This window comes from Cucurbita maxima, unplaced genomic scaffold, assembly GCF_002738345.1.
Source record: "Cucurbita maxima cultivar Rimu unplaced genomic scaffold, Cmax_1.0 Cma_Scf00022, whole genome shotgun sequence".
Taxonomy (NCBI): domain Eukaryota; kingdom Viridiplantae; phylum Streptophyta; class Magnoliopsida; order Cucurbitales; family Cucurbitaceae; genus Cucurbita; species Cucurbita maxima.
Genome location: NW_019272038.1, coordinates 3,289,099 through 3,304,675, shown reverse-complemented (window position 1 = coordinate 3,304,675; position 15,577 = coordinate 3,289,099). Strand labels below are relative to the sequence as shown.

The 15,577-nt window shown below is 37.7% G+C and overlaps 3 protein-coding genes across 5 annotated transcripts; all 3 read right to left on the bottom strand.

The window, feature by feature from the left end:
- LOC111495979 (clathrin interactor EPSIN 1-like) lies at positions 1 to 7,223 on the bottom strand. 3 transcript variants are annotated; one of them, XM_023146181.1, is made up of 12 exons: positions 7,064 to 7,223; positions 6,836 to 6,892; positions 6,628 to 6,679; positions 6,068 to 6,147; positions 5,899 to 5,977; positions 5,723 to 5,806; positions 5,478 to 5,623; positions 4,396 to 4,632; positions 3,856 to 4,019; positions 2,070 to 2,260; positions 919 to 1,504; positions 1 to 562 (listed from the first exon to the last, which is right to left on the bottom strand). In XM_023146181.1, exons 2-12 carry the CDS (start codon positions 6,874 to 6,876, stop codon positions 351 to 353), a joined length of 1,872 nt encoding a protein of 623 aa, XP_023001949.1. In that variant the 5' UTR covers positions 6,877 to 6,892; positions 7,064 to 7,223; the 3' UTR covers positions 1 to 350. The 3 variants fall into 3 exon arrangements, with proteins under 3 accessions (XP_023001949.1, XP_023001951.1, XP_023001950.1); XM_023146183.1 differs by having other exon boundaries at positions 2,070 to 2,257; XM_023146182.1 differs by having other exon boundaries at positions 6,836 to 6,883; positions 7,064 to 7,210.
- Positions 7,224 to 8,470: 1,247 nt separating this feature from the next.
- Positions 8,471 to 10,942, bottom strand: LOC111496394 (transcription factor MYB36-like). Its single transcript, XM_023146806.1, has 3 exons — positions 10,729 to 10,942; positions 10,519 to 10,648; positions 8,471 to 9,042 (listed from the first exon to the last, which is right to left on the bottom strand). Exons 1-3 carry the CDS (start codon positions 10,862 to 10,864, stop codon positions 8,682 to 8,684), a joined length of 627 nt encoding a protein of 208 aa, XP_023002574.1. The 5' UTR covers positions 10,865 to 10,942; the 3' UTR covers positions 8,471 to 8,681.
- A 2,559-nt stretch (positions 10,943 to 13,501) lies between these two features.
- Positions 13,502 to 14,934, bottom strand: LOC111496573 (zinc finger CCCH domain-containing protein 20-like). Its single transcript, XM_023147058.1, has one exon. The coding sequence runs from the start codon at positions 14,648 to 14,650 to the stop codon at positions 13,724 to 13,726; it is 927 nt and encodes a 308-aa protein (XP_023002826.1). The 5' UTR covers positions 14,651 to 14,934; the 3' UTR covers positions 13,502 to 13,723.
- Positions 14,935 to 15,577: the final 643 nt, after the last annotated feature.

Here is a 15,577-nt window from a genome sequence, read left to right as displayed (position 1 = left end):
CATCACAATCATTTATGGGTAATGTATTGCAATAACCTTCTGTCCATATTTTCGGAGTCAAATTGCTCAAGTCTTACTTCGGCAACATATTAAATAAAGAACAAACTATTCCTTCATTCACAGTAAGATATAGAACCACAAGAAACGCAGCAACCAAAACACTATTCCTTCATTCACAGTAAGATATAGGACCACAAGAAACGCAGCAACCATGTTATATTATTCAAGGCATTTCCTCGAATCAAATAATATGTGGCGTCTCCACAAAAGTGACCAAAACGCTCGAGGTTTTCCCACAAACTCTTCGCAGATTGACAGGAAGAAAAAGGAGGTACAGGTGAAAGAACAGATTACTTCTGGAAAGCGCCAAATTGGTATTGCTGACCCGAAAGTTGCGAAAAGAAATCATCTCCCATCGCCTGCGATCCCGTCCGACCAAGACCAGATCCTGCACCCATTGCTTGCCCCATGTGATAAGTAGGTGCTGGTCCTTTCACCAGCTCATCTGAGAAATCGCTCAGTCCACCCATAACACCGACGTCTACCAGGGAAACCTTCTTGGCTGCAATGCAGACAAGAAAATGATGGGTTAAGGGAGCTATTGAAAGATGAAACAACCCAAAAGTGCCTTCAGAGAGTCAATGAAGTGATGATGAGGATATAATATTTTAAGAACAAATAAGATGATATTGATTCTACCACAACGTAATATGCTCAATCAAGCACCAATCCTGCACATTTCTATTTCAGAGGTCCATCTTATTAGGCACCAACCCTATTAAAATTCTGAAGATGGTATACTTTCTATTCCAGAATAGTGTCTACGAAATGTCTCTTAACTAGTTCAAGAAGGGAAAAAGAGAGAAATGAAAAAAGAAAGGCCAGTAAAAAGGATTGAGGCAGTCAAGATAGACTTACGAGCCGAGATATTAAGATCAATCAGTCCTCGACTTAGTGAATCTGCCCAAATCCCAGATTTGACCTGAAAAGTATTCTTCTTGGCTGGAGCTGATGAACTTTTGATAGATTTTCCATCTGGATTATTAGATGGGCAACTAACAGGATTTTGCGAAGGCTCTACTGATGACACTGGTTCAGAATGGGAAGAGGGTGCACCGAAAAGATCTGACCCATCAAAAGAGTTAAGTGGAAGAGCAGCAAAAGGATCCACAACTTTACTGTTTGTTGCTGCGCTAGCAATGGTTTCTGTTTGCAAAACGGGCCCTGGAGAGGCAAAAATGTCAATTGGTGCAGAAACAGAAGCAGGTTTTGAAGCTTTTATGTCTCTTGCTGCACCAGCAAAGTTCGTTTCTGTTTGGACAATCGGCTCAGAAGAGGCAAAAAAGTCGAATGTTGCAGAAAGTGACGCAGGTTGTGAAGCTTTACTGTCTCTTGCTGCACCGGCAAAGTTGGTGCCTGTTTGCACAACCGGCTCAGGAGAGCCAAAAAAGTCAACTGGTGTAGAAACTGAAGCAGGTTGAGAAGCGAATAGATCAACCTCAGCCTGGATAAAAGGTAAGAAATTTATTTTTAAAGAAAAGCGAAGGAAAAAAAAAAAAAAAAAAAAAAACTAAACATCAGAAAGAGGCACTTATAACTCCACACACTTTCATGAATATAATATTTTGTTGAGATAATGAGTAGAAGCAAAGAGACCAAATCATTGTTAGAGCATCAAAATGGCCGTTGATAGATAAAAATACAAATAAGTAGTAATAGAGGAGGCTAAGCAAAACTGATAAGAGAAATACATGTTTTTTCAGTCATTATTCAATTATTCATAAAGAAATACATACGAAGACAGCTCAAACAAAGTCTAGTTTGTGCGAAATGAGAATTTCTAGTAGATTAGCTTTCAATCACATATGTGAGAATGTCCTTGATGACCAAAATGCAAGTGCATCGAAGATGCATGACTTACCTCAAGCTAAATGCAATACTATTCTTGAATCAAAAGGTAAATCTCTAACTTGGCTAAATGCAAGACAGTGATTGCAGTAAACAAAATACAGGAGCAAGTATTAATTGGGGAATTTAATGAAACCACTAAAAATACTAGTATCCAGAACCTTTAGCGAGGAATTGGGTTCCTTTTCCATTGGCGGTGAAGCTGATACAAAAGTAGCATCTGCAAACAGATCTACCTCCGGAGAATTGCTGTCAGGCTTTCCAGGAGGAACAAGTGTTGGAGCATCCATGAGATCTCCAATTAAACTATCTTCAAAAAGATCCACTCCATTGGGGCTTGGTACAGCAGCTTCTGGCAAAAAGTTAATTCAGAATGGGAGAACTGTTGGAAAATAAATACATGCTATATATAATTTAGTAATGTGGTCACCCATTGTTTCTTCCTTCTCCCTGTATTCAGTCAATAATAAATCACATCCGTGTGTGTGTTGCTACTTTAATTTGAAAAGAGCAGTGTTCCATAACGGAGAATAAGGAGACACTATTGCAGAAGACCTTCAAGCCAAAAGACGCGTGCGGGACTTCATTTTAATACCAATGCTCATAGCATGCAACGCTGCCTTTTAGTGAGTTGGCTTTATTTTGAGTGTGGGTTTGAAGGCTTTTATTTCTTTGTCTAATCCTAGGCAAATATCATTGAGGTGGTTAGAAGTCAAGGAAACCATTGTCGTGGTTTCTTGATGTTGATTGTTAGCCTGAGTTTGAAGGTCATTTGTATATTCCATTATAGTAGAACTAGCAAGACTGGATGCAGTCTTGAGTTTGGGGCGACTGGTACACTTTCAGTGTTGTGTTCTCTTTTGTTATCCCTCTACTTTGTGTTGTTATTTACTAACTTTGGTCACATGGAAGGGGAGTATAGTATTTCAGTCCTATTGGATTACTCTCAATTATAGAGGTCTTAGTACTCTTTCTCCCAACAACAATCACTCTCAAACTTTCTCCCCACTAGTTTTTGTAATTGTGACTTGTGGTTGGTCAAAGTTTTAAATCCAATATATAATAGAGTAAGGGCATGTTTAGTCAATAGTTTAAGTAAAGTTTTGGTTTGTGAAGATTGAGTTGGAAATCTGGTCTAGTGTAATTTGTACTCGGATTGTCAAGAGAAATGGGCAGCATAAACCGAAGTTCACACAAAAAACTTTGTAGTCTGGTGCGTAACTTGTGTTGTGTATTTCATGGGATTAGAAAGATTGAAGCTCGGAAAGACCGATAAAGTAAGCCCAGGTACTAAATGTAGGTTTGGTTTTTCAAACCTAGACTATACAAACTCACCCCCATGGGATAAACACTACCTAAAACCAACGTCAGAACTGTGAGGAAGAAGATAGTGATTTTATTCATATTTCACCTATTAGTTTTAATCAACTTCTTGCACCTTTTCTGATCCAATGTAACTTACAAGTAGTCTTATACCAAAATTACCAAAATATACACAAATTGAAGGAAATGAGGAAGACATTCGTAAAACACGATGTCAAACCCTTAGCACCTCTTTTACAACCTCTAGTTTACTCATTAGTTTCAAAATAACATTATTTTACTAATTAGCTTTCCTTTGGAAGTATAAAAAACTAAAAATTATTTGATACTCATTTAATACAACAAAACAATGGTAATCAATAAACATAATGGAAGGAATGTCATGGAAAATTTGAGAGAAATAACCGTTGTAATTGAATTATTAAGAATAAATAAATAAAACCAATCAAAGTAGAAAAAAAATCACATTTATAGTCCTATTTGTATATAGTATAGAATGTCCATCCACTGGCAAATGACCACTAAGCATTTAAGCTACAAAAGTAAACCACGTTCAAAATTAACACACCAATTATCTTATTGCAATAAAACAAGCATAAACATTTCAAAATTCAAAACACTTACTTGTGGTGGTGGTGGTGGAATTCCCACGAGGATCAAAATCATCAAAATCTTCGTCAGAACTATTTGTTTGGGGACTAGAGCTGAAGGAGACACCCTTATTTGCAGAGTCATTTGACTTTTTTGAGAACTTCGATGTTCCCGATGATGTTTTACTTTGATCCTTGCTGAAAGAGAATTCTCCGTATTAGGAAGCAAGACAATATAGAAATATAGAGGCAATGCCTGTCTGTTTATATATGAGACGCAATAATTTAAGACCAAACAACATGAAACTTCACAATGAATTCTCCAAAATTTAAAAACTCCAACCATAGACGCAATAACTTCTGATCAACTTCTCATTTTAAAAAGATTATCCACTGACACTTCTCCAGTAATATAATTCTGCAATAGATCACAGAGTCCAAACGAAACCTAGCAAAAGAACCATGGCTCAAAGGAACAGAGGTGTTGTTTGTTTGCAGAACCTACTCCAAGAATGTACCATCGTATTCAGCAAATAGAATCAAGTAAAAAGGTAAATATTCTACAAGTACATACCTGCTGTCTTGTGCAGAACCCTTGCTATAATCCTGCTTAGTAGACCAATTTGACCTTTTAAAGTCATCCTGATCTTCTTTTTCCTTCCTAAATGAATCCCTGCCGCTGCTCCTATCACGAAATCTATCGCTTCTAAAGCTACTCTGACCTTGATAACTATCACTGCTAAAGCTACTGCTGCCATACGAGGCTGAGCCTGACTTGTAAGTAATCCCAGTAGATGAAAGTCCAAAGTACCTAAGAATGGACATGTACATTAGTTATTTTGAAAAATAAATTTGCATGGTGACTGAGGTCCCAGCGAACTTTTAAATCATCAATCAACCAAAAAGCTAAGTTGATGATTACAATAAATTTAATTATATCAATACTTGGAAACTCTCACTAACTTGAAAGCTTGAAAATTTGTAAAAGACATCCCAAGAGGAAATCAATATTAATTTGACAGAAAATGACATTATAAGGTTTGAATACAGAACCTCTTGCTTTGTTACATGTTAAATCATCAAACAATCCAAAAGATTAAGTTGACGGGTTATAATAAATGTAATTATTTCTACTTTTTTTTATAAGATTAATATTTTATTTCATGTCAATACTTCTAACATTAACCAAAATGATGAGAATTTGGTATTGAAACAAGAAGAATTTGCATAAATAAACTCCTAGGCTTACTGTATCTCTTGTTCAATTGCCTACATCCACTAATTTAGTGTAGATGAAAGTAATTATAAGGAGAGATAGCACACGAAATTCAGTCCTTGCAAAATATAGATGAAAGTCGATAATGGCTACACTTTATCTTCATTTGGCTGATATGAGCATTCAAACATATTTAATATAACTGATCTCGCAGCAGAGATTAAAGCCCAAGCAAACTGGTATAGTCTGATGCTATAATTATGGGAATTGTTAATGTTATTTATTTACTACATGGTCAGAGGTTTTACCCTCCACCCCCTTTTATTATTTTAACCAAGGATCAATTAGTGTGAGGAGAAGCTCATAAATATAACTGTCTATTCGTAGGTAGTCAATCTAAAGAAAGAAAATAGAATCAGATTCCTTAAATATTCACTTACTTTTCACGATTTGCAGCAGCTTTATTTCTCACTTCTTGTATTTTATCTTTATCATTCAAAAGGGCGACAATATTTTCAGCCTTCTTCCTGACATTTATCCCCATGTCCTTGCCACTTGGCTCAACATATTCAAAATTCGAGAGTGACTATCCAACAAAAATAAAACACAAAAAAAAAAAAAAATAATAAGACAGTCTCTAAAGAGCTGAACTGCACTGTAAAGCAAATTTTCAAAACATTCTTACAGATATCTGGAAAGTATGTTCAATAATGTCATCCACTGCACGTTCAGATCCATGCGACACCAAATATTCTATTACAGCCAAAGCCTAAAGAAGTTGACAGTGCCGTTCATAAGCAAGAGTGATATTATTTGTCAGGTAATAAGATCATATTCAACTGGGAACAAATAAAACTTTACCTTATAGACAAGACGCCAATTCTTACCAGTTTCACTCAATCTTGTCCAGAGAACACTCATAACCATCTGAGTTTCAGAACTGAACAATTAAAATCAACCGTGAAGCAAAAATCAGTGCTTGATTGAAGAAGGAAAGAGCGGTATGGAATGAAAAGAGTTGTAACTTTACAATTTCTTTGTAGCTTGCGCTATTTCTGCCAGTGCGGATCCATGAGGACCCCATGGTTCATCATCTGTTGCATCCAGCACCTGTAGCAGTGATGACAACCAGTTATGAAATCACATTGAGAAGTTCAATCCTCCAACAATACAATATTAAATACTTCATTAGAGGTGGGTCTGCTCTGAAACTTAATCCATTGTATCTGAAAAGGCAAGTCCCTGAGGGCCATCCGGAACATGACCGATCAAATTGAAATATCCACTTAAATGGAAAACGAGGAGTTCAAAAGAATGTGATTGCAGCATGGATTTGGACCACATGCCTAGTAATCGCCATTGTTGGAGTTGAATGCTACAATACTAAGCAACATCAATATTCCCAGAAATCCACCCAAATGTTGCTGGAATCACATTCTTCTGAGGAGGGTGAAGCGGGATATTGATAATTGAACTAACGGCTCGAGAGTTTCTTAGATCTATTAACGGCAAGGGAGGAAGAACCCATAACAATAACGAGGTAAACATCTAAATTGAGATATCCGCGAAAAGAAAATGCATTATCCAAACCTTCTGTTCGATTTCCGGAACCTTCAAGACCTTCAAATTCACCTCCCTTTTTCTGTAATTAATAGATAGAATAAAAATGGAAATCACATAAAAAAATCAAAGTTTAAAGCTACTAGAAGGCTAACTTCCATCTAGAAAACTAAATAAATATAACGGGGGGGGAAAAGATTGGGTATCCAAATTGAATATGAACTAGTTCGAGCCTCACATTTCACGGACAGTTTGATCGAAAACCTTCATGAAATCCATGGCAGATCTGCGAAATCTATCACAAAATATTACAAAATTAAAACCAGAGAATACAAGCAATTGGAGAAAGATCTAGGCAGTAGATCCAAAACGAAAACACAAAAGAAAAACTCAGAGAGCTGGAGCTAATATAGTTAAAAGTAATCGATTCCGAAGAGAAAAGAGAAAGAAAGAAGAATTGATGTACCTAAGAGTAGCAGGGAAGCTTCAGATCCTGGGAAAGACGGAAATCAGAGGAGGCCGCGATGATTGTTTCAACCTTCTTTACGTCTGTGATGGCGGAGATAAAAGCTGAAAGAACAGAAGAGACAACGAAGCAATATTTCTTAGTTGAATTTGGTTTTTTAATTTTGAAATAAAATTTTGTATTTTACTTCCAATATTTTTTTTTAAAAAATCTAATACATCAATCAATACTTCATTTGATATAAAAATAATAATTAATTAATATCCTTCCACTTTTAAAAAATATTAAAATATCCTCCAACATCGTATATAGAGATGTCGCTCGATATTTTAAATATTTATTAAAAATATGTTATATATGCACAAACTTGATAATTTAGTGCATGATTTATAATTTTCTCGTGTTCTATATTTTAAAACGTGTAACAATTCAATTAGTTAAGAATGTTGAGAAAAGTCCCACATGCTAATTTAGGGAATAATCTCGTGTTTATATAAGAAATATTATCTACCTGAGCCTCTTAAAAAGCTCAAACCAAAGTAGAGCTTATACTCAAAGTGGACAATATCATACCATAGTGGAGAGTCGTGTTCAACTAACATGGTATTAGAGCTATGCCCTAAATTTAGCCATGATGTCACATAGCGAAAGTTCAATCTTTTTTTTCTTTTTTGTCTAAAAAGTACTCGTTTATAGCGTTTGTTGCCTAAACACTCTCGAGGCAAATGAATTATCGGCACTTGATCACAACATGCTAAGGAATAATCCCTTGTGAGTTATTGATTTGATTCCTTCAAATTGGTAATATTGATTGTTCTTGTCTTTATTATCTTATCTTGATCGCCGATGTGAACTTTTTCTATCATCCTCATACTCTTGAATGTCTGGATGAAACGAGAATTTAGACACATTTAGAATTGATAGAATCGAAAGCCCTTTATCTCATTTTAGATTGTGTAAATTAATCTGTAATCGTATCATTTGCAATCAAAATTATTCTGTGCGACTTTTGCCAATCCTTTTATGCTATGCATGATCAGAGACATTGAGATTGATGAATGATTCATTCACGATTGAAATCCTATATCAGCAGCTAGTAGTGAAATAACGACAATGATTAACTATTCAACGCTTCATAAATTCGTGAACTAAGATTTGTCCCAAACAATCAGTCATTAACTTTCAGGGATGTTAAACCTAATATTTAGTGTTGTTTTATCTGATTTAATAGCTAGAGCAGTCCTAAATAATTCCTTAGCACTCGATTTGCTTCTTTTATTTTTGTTAGAATATTGATCTGTTAGTTGTCTCTCCTCTAGTCTATCGAGAATTGTTGGGAGAAAATCTCACATTATCCAGCTTGATGATCATGAGTTTATAAATAAGAAATACATGGGGGGTCGTGGTTTCTAACATAGTATTAGAGTCATGTTCTTAACTTAATCATGTTAATAGAGTTCTCAAAAGTCGAACAAAGAAGTTGTGAATCTCAAAGGTGTAGCCAAAATGGTGTACTTTGTTCGAGAGCTCTAGAGGAGTTGAGTCTCGATTAAGGAAGAGGTTGTTCGAAAGCTCCATATGAACCATTTTATAAGAACCCAACAGAGATATGGGTTTGTTAGAGACATAATTTACCATTTTTCTCCTTAAAAAACATGGTGCAGACCATGTCGGGTGAGAAGTAACAGCCCCAGTCTTCCATTAGACCCCATTCATCTCTACCATAACCACGGCCGCCAGGAACCATGTCGGAAAAGCTTGAAGGGGAGACATTAGGAATCTGAAACTGAGCAACAGAGTCAAAACCAGCAGAGTTTGAGATTGTTTGTGGCAGTGAGGTCTCAGTGCTGCTCATGGTTTGGAGCTTAGTTTTGCCTGCTGCAACTAATAGCTTCTTCTTCTTCTTCAGTTTAGTATTCCAATGGTTTTTCACATCATTGTCTGTTCTACCAGGGAGTTGAGAGGCTATGCTAGACCATCTGACCCATCATAACACAACAATCAACGATTATCATCTCAAAACTTTAACTAAACAATACAATAGAAGTTTTTAAAACGTGTCTGCTAAAGAGAGGTAACGTGTCTGTTATGGAGAGTTGTACACACCCTTATAAATAGGTTTCTACACCCTTATGAATGTTTCGTTCCCCTCTCCATCTCCAATCAATGTGGATCTCACAATCCAGCCCTAACGCGTTCACTAGGGAGAGGTTTCTACACCCTTGTAAAGGATGTTTAGTTCTCCTCTCTAATCAATGTGGATCTCACTATCTACACTCCTTCGGGGCCTAGCTCCTTGTTGGCACACCGTCTAGTGTGTACCCTCCTTCGAGTCTCAGTCTTCTCGCTGGCACATCGCTCGATGTCCGGCACTGACCATTTGTAACATTCAAGCTTACTGCTAGTAGATATTATCCTCTTTAGGCTTTCCCTTTCAATTTTCCCTTAAGATTTTTAAAATGCGTCTACTAGCAGTTTCCACACCCTTATAAAAAAATATTTCGTTCTCCTCCCCAATTGAAGTGGATTTCATAATCCACTCCCTTTAGGCCCAGATCCTAGCACACCACCTAGTATCCACCCCCTTTTGGGGTTTAGCCTCCTCACTGACACACTGCTGGGTGTCTGGCTCTGATATCATTGTAACACCCAAGCCCACCGCTAGCAGATATTGTCCTCTTTGGACTTTCCCTTTCAGGCTTTCCCTCACAACTTTAAACATGTTGCTACGAAGAGATTTCCACACCCATATAAAGAATGTTTTGTTCTCCTCCCCAACCGATGTGGATCTCACAATCTACCCTGACACATTTGCTAGGGAGAGGTTTCTACATCCTTGTAAAGAATGCTTTGTTCTCCTCCCCAACCAATGTAGATCTCACAATCCACACTCCTTCGGGGCCTAGCTCCTTGTTGGCATACTGTCTAGTGTGTACCCTCCTTCGAGGCTTAGCCTCCTCGCTAGCACATCGCCCGATGTTCGACCCTGATACCATTTGTAACATTCAAACTCACTGCTTACTAGCAGATATTGTCATCTTTGGACTTTTCCTTTCAGACTTTTCCTCAAAGTTTTAAAACATGTATGCTACGGAGAGGTTTCCACACTCTTATAAACAATGTTTTGTTGTCCTCCCCAACCGATGTGGATCTCACAATCCACACCCTTTCAGGACCCAACTCTGGCACACCGCCTAATGTCTACCCCCTTCAAGGCTCGAACTCCTTGCAAGCATATTGCCCGGGCTTTCTCTCAAAGTTTTAAAAGCTATAGAGAGCTTTCCACACCCTTGTAAACAATGTTTCGTTCTCCTCTCCAACCACGAGGTGAGATCTCACGTAAAAAAAAAAATCCTAAATCCGAATCCTTGTTTCAGACGAATATCGAAAATTTCAGATTCTAAAAAGCAAACATATCTATATAGATCCAGGGCTGAAAAAACTACCAAACTTGCCTGCTTCCATGTTGATTATAGAGATTAAAGATGAGATTGTCTTCATCCTCTGTAAAGTCTCCATGCTTGATGTTGGGTCTGAGATAGTTTAGCCACCGTAACCTGCAGCTCTTGCCACATCTCTTTAGCCCTGCAGTTTTTAATGCATAACAGAGAGATATCAAACAAAAATGGTGGTAATTCAAGTTGAAAACAAGAAAGAGAGTTCACCAGCTTTTGTGGGCAGAGCAATCCAGGTACCAGCAGTGCCATGAGTTTCCACATAGAGTTTGAGAGTGGCATCCTCATCAGGAGACCAAGGACCTTTCTTTACATTGGCTTTGTCACAACATGGAGCTCTTCCCATGGCTGTTTGCTTCTTCACCCTATCTCACCCCCCAAGGTTGAATGGGAGAGGGGTTTGCTGCTAATGCTTCTAAAGCTAGCTCAATTACAAAATCATCAATGGCCACAAAACAAGTTTAAGATAATTCATTATCATTTTTATAAAAGTGTGGAAACTACTCTAGTAAACGTGTTTTAAAAATCTTGAAGAAAAGCTTGAAAGGGAAAGTCTAAAGAAGATAATACCTGCTAACGGTGGGCTTAGGTCATTACAAATGGTATCACAGTCAGACACCGAGTTATGTGTCAATGAGAAATCTGAGCCCCGAAGGGAGTAGACATTAGGTGGTGTATTAGCAAGGATGCTGGGTCTTGAAGGGGGTGGATTAGGGGGTCTCACATCGATTATAGAAGGGAACGAGTACCAACGAGAACGCTAGGCCCTGAAGGGGAAGTGAACTGTGAGATCTTATATCGGTTGGGGAGGAGTATGAAGTATTTTTTAAAAGTGTGTGGAAACTTCTCACTAGCATACACATTTTAAAAATCTGGAGGGAAAACTCGAAACAAAGTCTAAAAGAACAATATCTGCTAGCGGTGGACTTGGGCCGTTACAAATGGTATCAGACCCAAACACTGATGTGTTAGCGAGGAATCGGAGCCCCAAAGGGGTAACCATTAGGCAGTGTGTCAACAAGGAGCTGGACCCCGGAGGGGAGAATGAAGTTTTTTTTATAAGGGTGTGAAAACTGCTCCCTAGCAGACGCGTTTTTAAAGCTCGAAAGTAGACAATATCTGCTAGCGGTGAACTTGAATTATTACAAATTGTATCAGAGTCAGACACTAGGCGATAGTGATAACAAGGATGCTAAGCCTTGAAGGGGGTGGACACGAGGCGATGTGCCAGCAAGGACATTGGCCTCGAAGGGAGGTGGATTGGGAGTCCCACATCGGTTAGAGAAAGGAACAAGTGTCAGCGAGAACGCTAGGTCTTGAAGGGAGGTGAATTGTAAGATCCCCACGTCGGAAGTGACGAATATCGAGGCTTGGACCTATTTCGACACTAGTTTTTGTCCGAAGACGAGGAAAGTTCCAAGTTTTCTCACAAGTAACAAGGAAGCATATGAATGTGAAATAGCATATGGGTCCACTCTATAATGATATTCCCTCACAAAATGGCTCAAGTTCAGTGCTTTTTTCCTCAAATCCAAATGCGGGATTCAATTATGTGCACCACTTACTTTATAAGGAAATGATATCAAAACCATACTCTATTCTTCTCACAACATCTCACATGCTATGCTTTAGCTCATCCCATAATGGGAGACTCTTAAAAGAATCTTGGCTTGTTTTTCTAACCTATTTGGTTAAAGTTCGAAAAGAGGGCGAGAGGGTCGTAAACCGACGAGGCTAGAGACCAGAATTAGTAACCATTTCCCCTTATAAAATGTTTTGAAATTAGCATCAAATGATACACGTGATTTGAACTTTTTTATGTCAGAAGTCCACTAATTATGTTTGAACTCAATTTAATGTGTTTTAGATCAACTTGAACATAGTACAATTGATTGAGATTATAGATACGTGTTAACTATATTCCACCTGCTAAATTCAAACACAAAATTTATATATTTTAGATTGTTTTTATTAACTATCTCGTTTTTTAAAATTAGGAATTTCTAACCACCAACAACCTAGAGTTTTTTTTTTTTAAATATATTTGTTCGCTCTAAACTCGAGACCACTTCTAATTTTATGTAAATGTAGATTTTACTATAATGGAGATTACAAATGACCCTTGTATTCACCGCTATAAATTACCGAGTTCTAAGCACTACAATGAAAAATACATAGGATACACAAATAATAAGCTCTTCGAGTTTTAGTCACATCTAAAAATAATGTAAAAGAAATGGTTAAACTCGATAATATCATTAAATTATACATATAAATAATTAAGTTATGTCGGCTTCATAACTAGACTTTAAACTCGATTTTTTGAACGAATGGAAAATCTTAGGTGAAACTGAATTTTGATTGACATGAACCTAGAATGATAAGTTAAGATGAGCTTAGGAGGACTAAGTTAAGCCGGAAATTGTAAGCTAATGTACTGTTAGAACATCAACGAGGTAGCTTGAACGAAATTGTTTGATGCACGACTAATATATATCTTGTGGCCCTCTTTACACATTATTATTTATGTTATGATATTTAAATGAACTATATAATGAATGTATTTCCTTTTATGTTTGATGCGTGTCTGCTATGTTGATATGACTATGTTTATGTCTTACTAAAACATCATGATGTACCATGTATGAAATGCCATAAACATACATATACATCTCGTAAAGAAATTATGTTATGATTGTTGGATGATAAAAGTCTCACACACTTTAATTTAGGGAATGATCCTGTGTTTATAATCATAGAATACAAACGTGATGCCTTTTCGGAAGCTCAGATCAAAGCCATGAGAGTTCATACTCAAAGTGGACAATATTATACCAGTGTGGACAGTCATGTTTGTCTAACATAGTATCAAATTCTCAAATGTCGAAGAATATTATTGACGTTCTTTTTTTAACGGTGCGAGCATACACTAACCCACAATCAGACTTAGGGGTACAATAACGAGCTCAACGAGTCGGTTCTATCAATTTTGAATTAAAACAAATTTATTGATTCCCTTTGAGTTTCTTTACAAATGGGGAAAATTATGGAATCACTCACTTACTCCACGTATTAACATCAAACCCATTTACAGAAATTAGCATAAAAGAAACAACAAAACGATTCGTTTCACAGAAAACTGGATAATGTAAGAATTGGAATCCATGGCGGCGGCGGCGGCGGCGGCTTCTTCTTCATTCTGAAATTAGCTTTGAGATCCGGCCGATATCAGTGGCCGGATTCTGTCCACCGAATTCTCTCTCATTAATTTGGCGTACATTTGGGCACGGAGGTTTCTTCCAGATTCCACTCTCTCCATTGCCGGTTCTTCTTCGAAAGTTCTGTCCCACAGATCGAACCCGCCGGAGTTCCGCCGGGGGCTTGAAACGAAGCCGGAGACGGCCGGGATTTTCTTTGATTTGTCAAGCTGGAGATTGTGCATCAGTGGGACTAATCTGCTGAACGATTCGCCGCCGGTGGTTACAGGGCTGATCGGAGACATTGGAGGCGAATCCGGCGAGATTAGGATCGACGTCGGCGATGTTACAGCAGCGTCGATTTCCTTACCCGCCCGTGGAGACATGAGGCTCTGTTTCGCCGGAATCCGGAGTTGCTCCAACGTATGGGCGAAGAAACAGACTCGCCGCCGGCAGGCGATTCCGTCACGGCACGGCTGAGTCCGGTACCGGTCTGGGTGGAGCCAAATTTCGAATGTCCCATGAGCGAACTCACAGGCGTCCCCTTTCTTACAGCACCCATGGCGTAAAGCAGGGCATTCAGTACCAGAATAGTTGAACTTCCTCGGATCACGGCGGCGAGCCTTCTCGCCGGCGTGAGCGTACGGACATTTAGTCCAATCGTGCGACCTCCCACGTGCGCACGAGCGAACTTTGAACTCGTACATACGAAAATCGTCGCAGGTGAACGCGTCCACCGCCGCCGGCAGATCCTGTTCCTCCCAGAATGACGAATCGAACTCCATAACCGCTCTCGTAGGCGAATCAAGCGGCGACACGTGACCGGAAGTGAGATAGGAGGAGATTGCGGCGGCGGCGGCGACGGTGGGATCGTCGAGGGAGTCCCAGGATGAAAAATGGGCCAATGGATTGAGAAGCATTGATTCAGTGATCATGGTGAATTGAATTGTGTGAGAGAAACGCCGTGGGGAGGGATTTTAAAGACGGAAATTGGATTGGAACTGCCAGATTTTTCTTTTGTTCCGGCGGAGCGCGGAAGAGACGGTGGTGGCTCTTTCAACCGTCGTCGTTTACTCAACCAAGTCGCTCTGTTTTGTCCCGTTAAATATCTAGCAAATCCGAGGGTGTGCTACTCTGTTCCCATGTCCATTGTCATCCCCTGCAACCTCCTTGTTTTTATTTTTATTTTTCCTTTTTCCCTCTCTTGGCTTCAAATTTAAGATTGCATTATTTGTACTTTTTCTTTAATTATTAAATTATGTGTTTGACTTTTTGGTCCCTTCAAATATTAATCTTAATTTCATATCTAATAAATTTTCTTTCGTTTTTTTTTAATGGTAAAAATTATTTAAATTTACTACCGTACATAAATATTTAGATAATGTAATTAATATACTTAATTATAACAATAAATTTTATATTTAAATCAAATGTTCAAATAAAATAATTTGAAAAACTCTCTAGAAAAAATTTAGTTAATATTAAATTAATTAATTTTATTTTATTTTTTTTAATTTTAACTATATTGTAGTATAGTAGTAAAGATAAAATTTTATTTTAAATTTACAGTAGCAGAGATTAAATCATTAACTTTTAAAATAATTGTTAGTGTCTAAAGAGCGATGTTCAGAGTTCAATTTTTAATATTAAAATAATAACAATAATAAATAAAGTATGTTGGGTGTTTAGGTGGACAAAAATATTGGGAAGTTATAATGAGAGTGGATTTTATGGGACAAAGGTTTGTGAAGGACGTGGACAAATGCTTGACGGACACTTGGAGGCTTAGATGGAAAATAATTTTTTAAAAATAATTTTAGGATTTCCCTAAAAGGCAAAAAAAAAAAAAAAAAAAAAAAAAA

Bases quoted from the DNA above. Each gene is read 5' to 3' on its own strand.
- LOC111496394 (XM_023146806.1), bottom strand. From the start codon at position 10,864: ATGGGAAGAGCTCCATGTTGTGACAAAGCCAATGTAAAGAAAGGTCCT. The intron at 10,649-10,728 runs GTGAACTCTCTT...TAAAAACTGCAG, and splicing joins TGCTCTGCCCACAAAAGCTG to GGCTAAAGAGATGTGGCAAG. The intron at 9,043-10,518 runs GCAAGTTTGGTA...ATGATGGGTCAG, and splicing joins TATAATCAACATGGAAGCAG to ATGGTCTAGCATAGCCTCTC.
- LOC111495979 (XM_023146181.1), bottom strand. From the start codon at position 6,876: ATGGATTTCATGAAGGTTTTCGATCAAACTGTCCGTGAAAT. The intron at 6,148-6,627 runs GTTTGGATAATG...TCACTGCTACAG, and splicing joins TTCCGGAAATCGAACAGAAG to GTGCTGGATGCAACAGATGA. The intron at 4,633-5,477 runs GTAAGTGAATAT...GTCCATTCTTAG, and splicing joins GCTGCTGCAAATCGTGAAAA to GTACTTTGGACTTTCATCTA.
- LOC111496573 (XM_023147058.1), bottom strand. From the start codon at position 14,650: ATGATCACTGAATCAATGCTTCTCAATCCATTGGCCCATTTTTCATCC.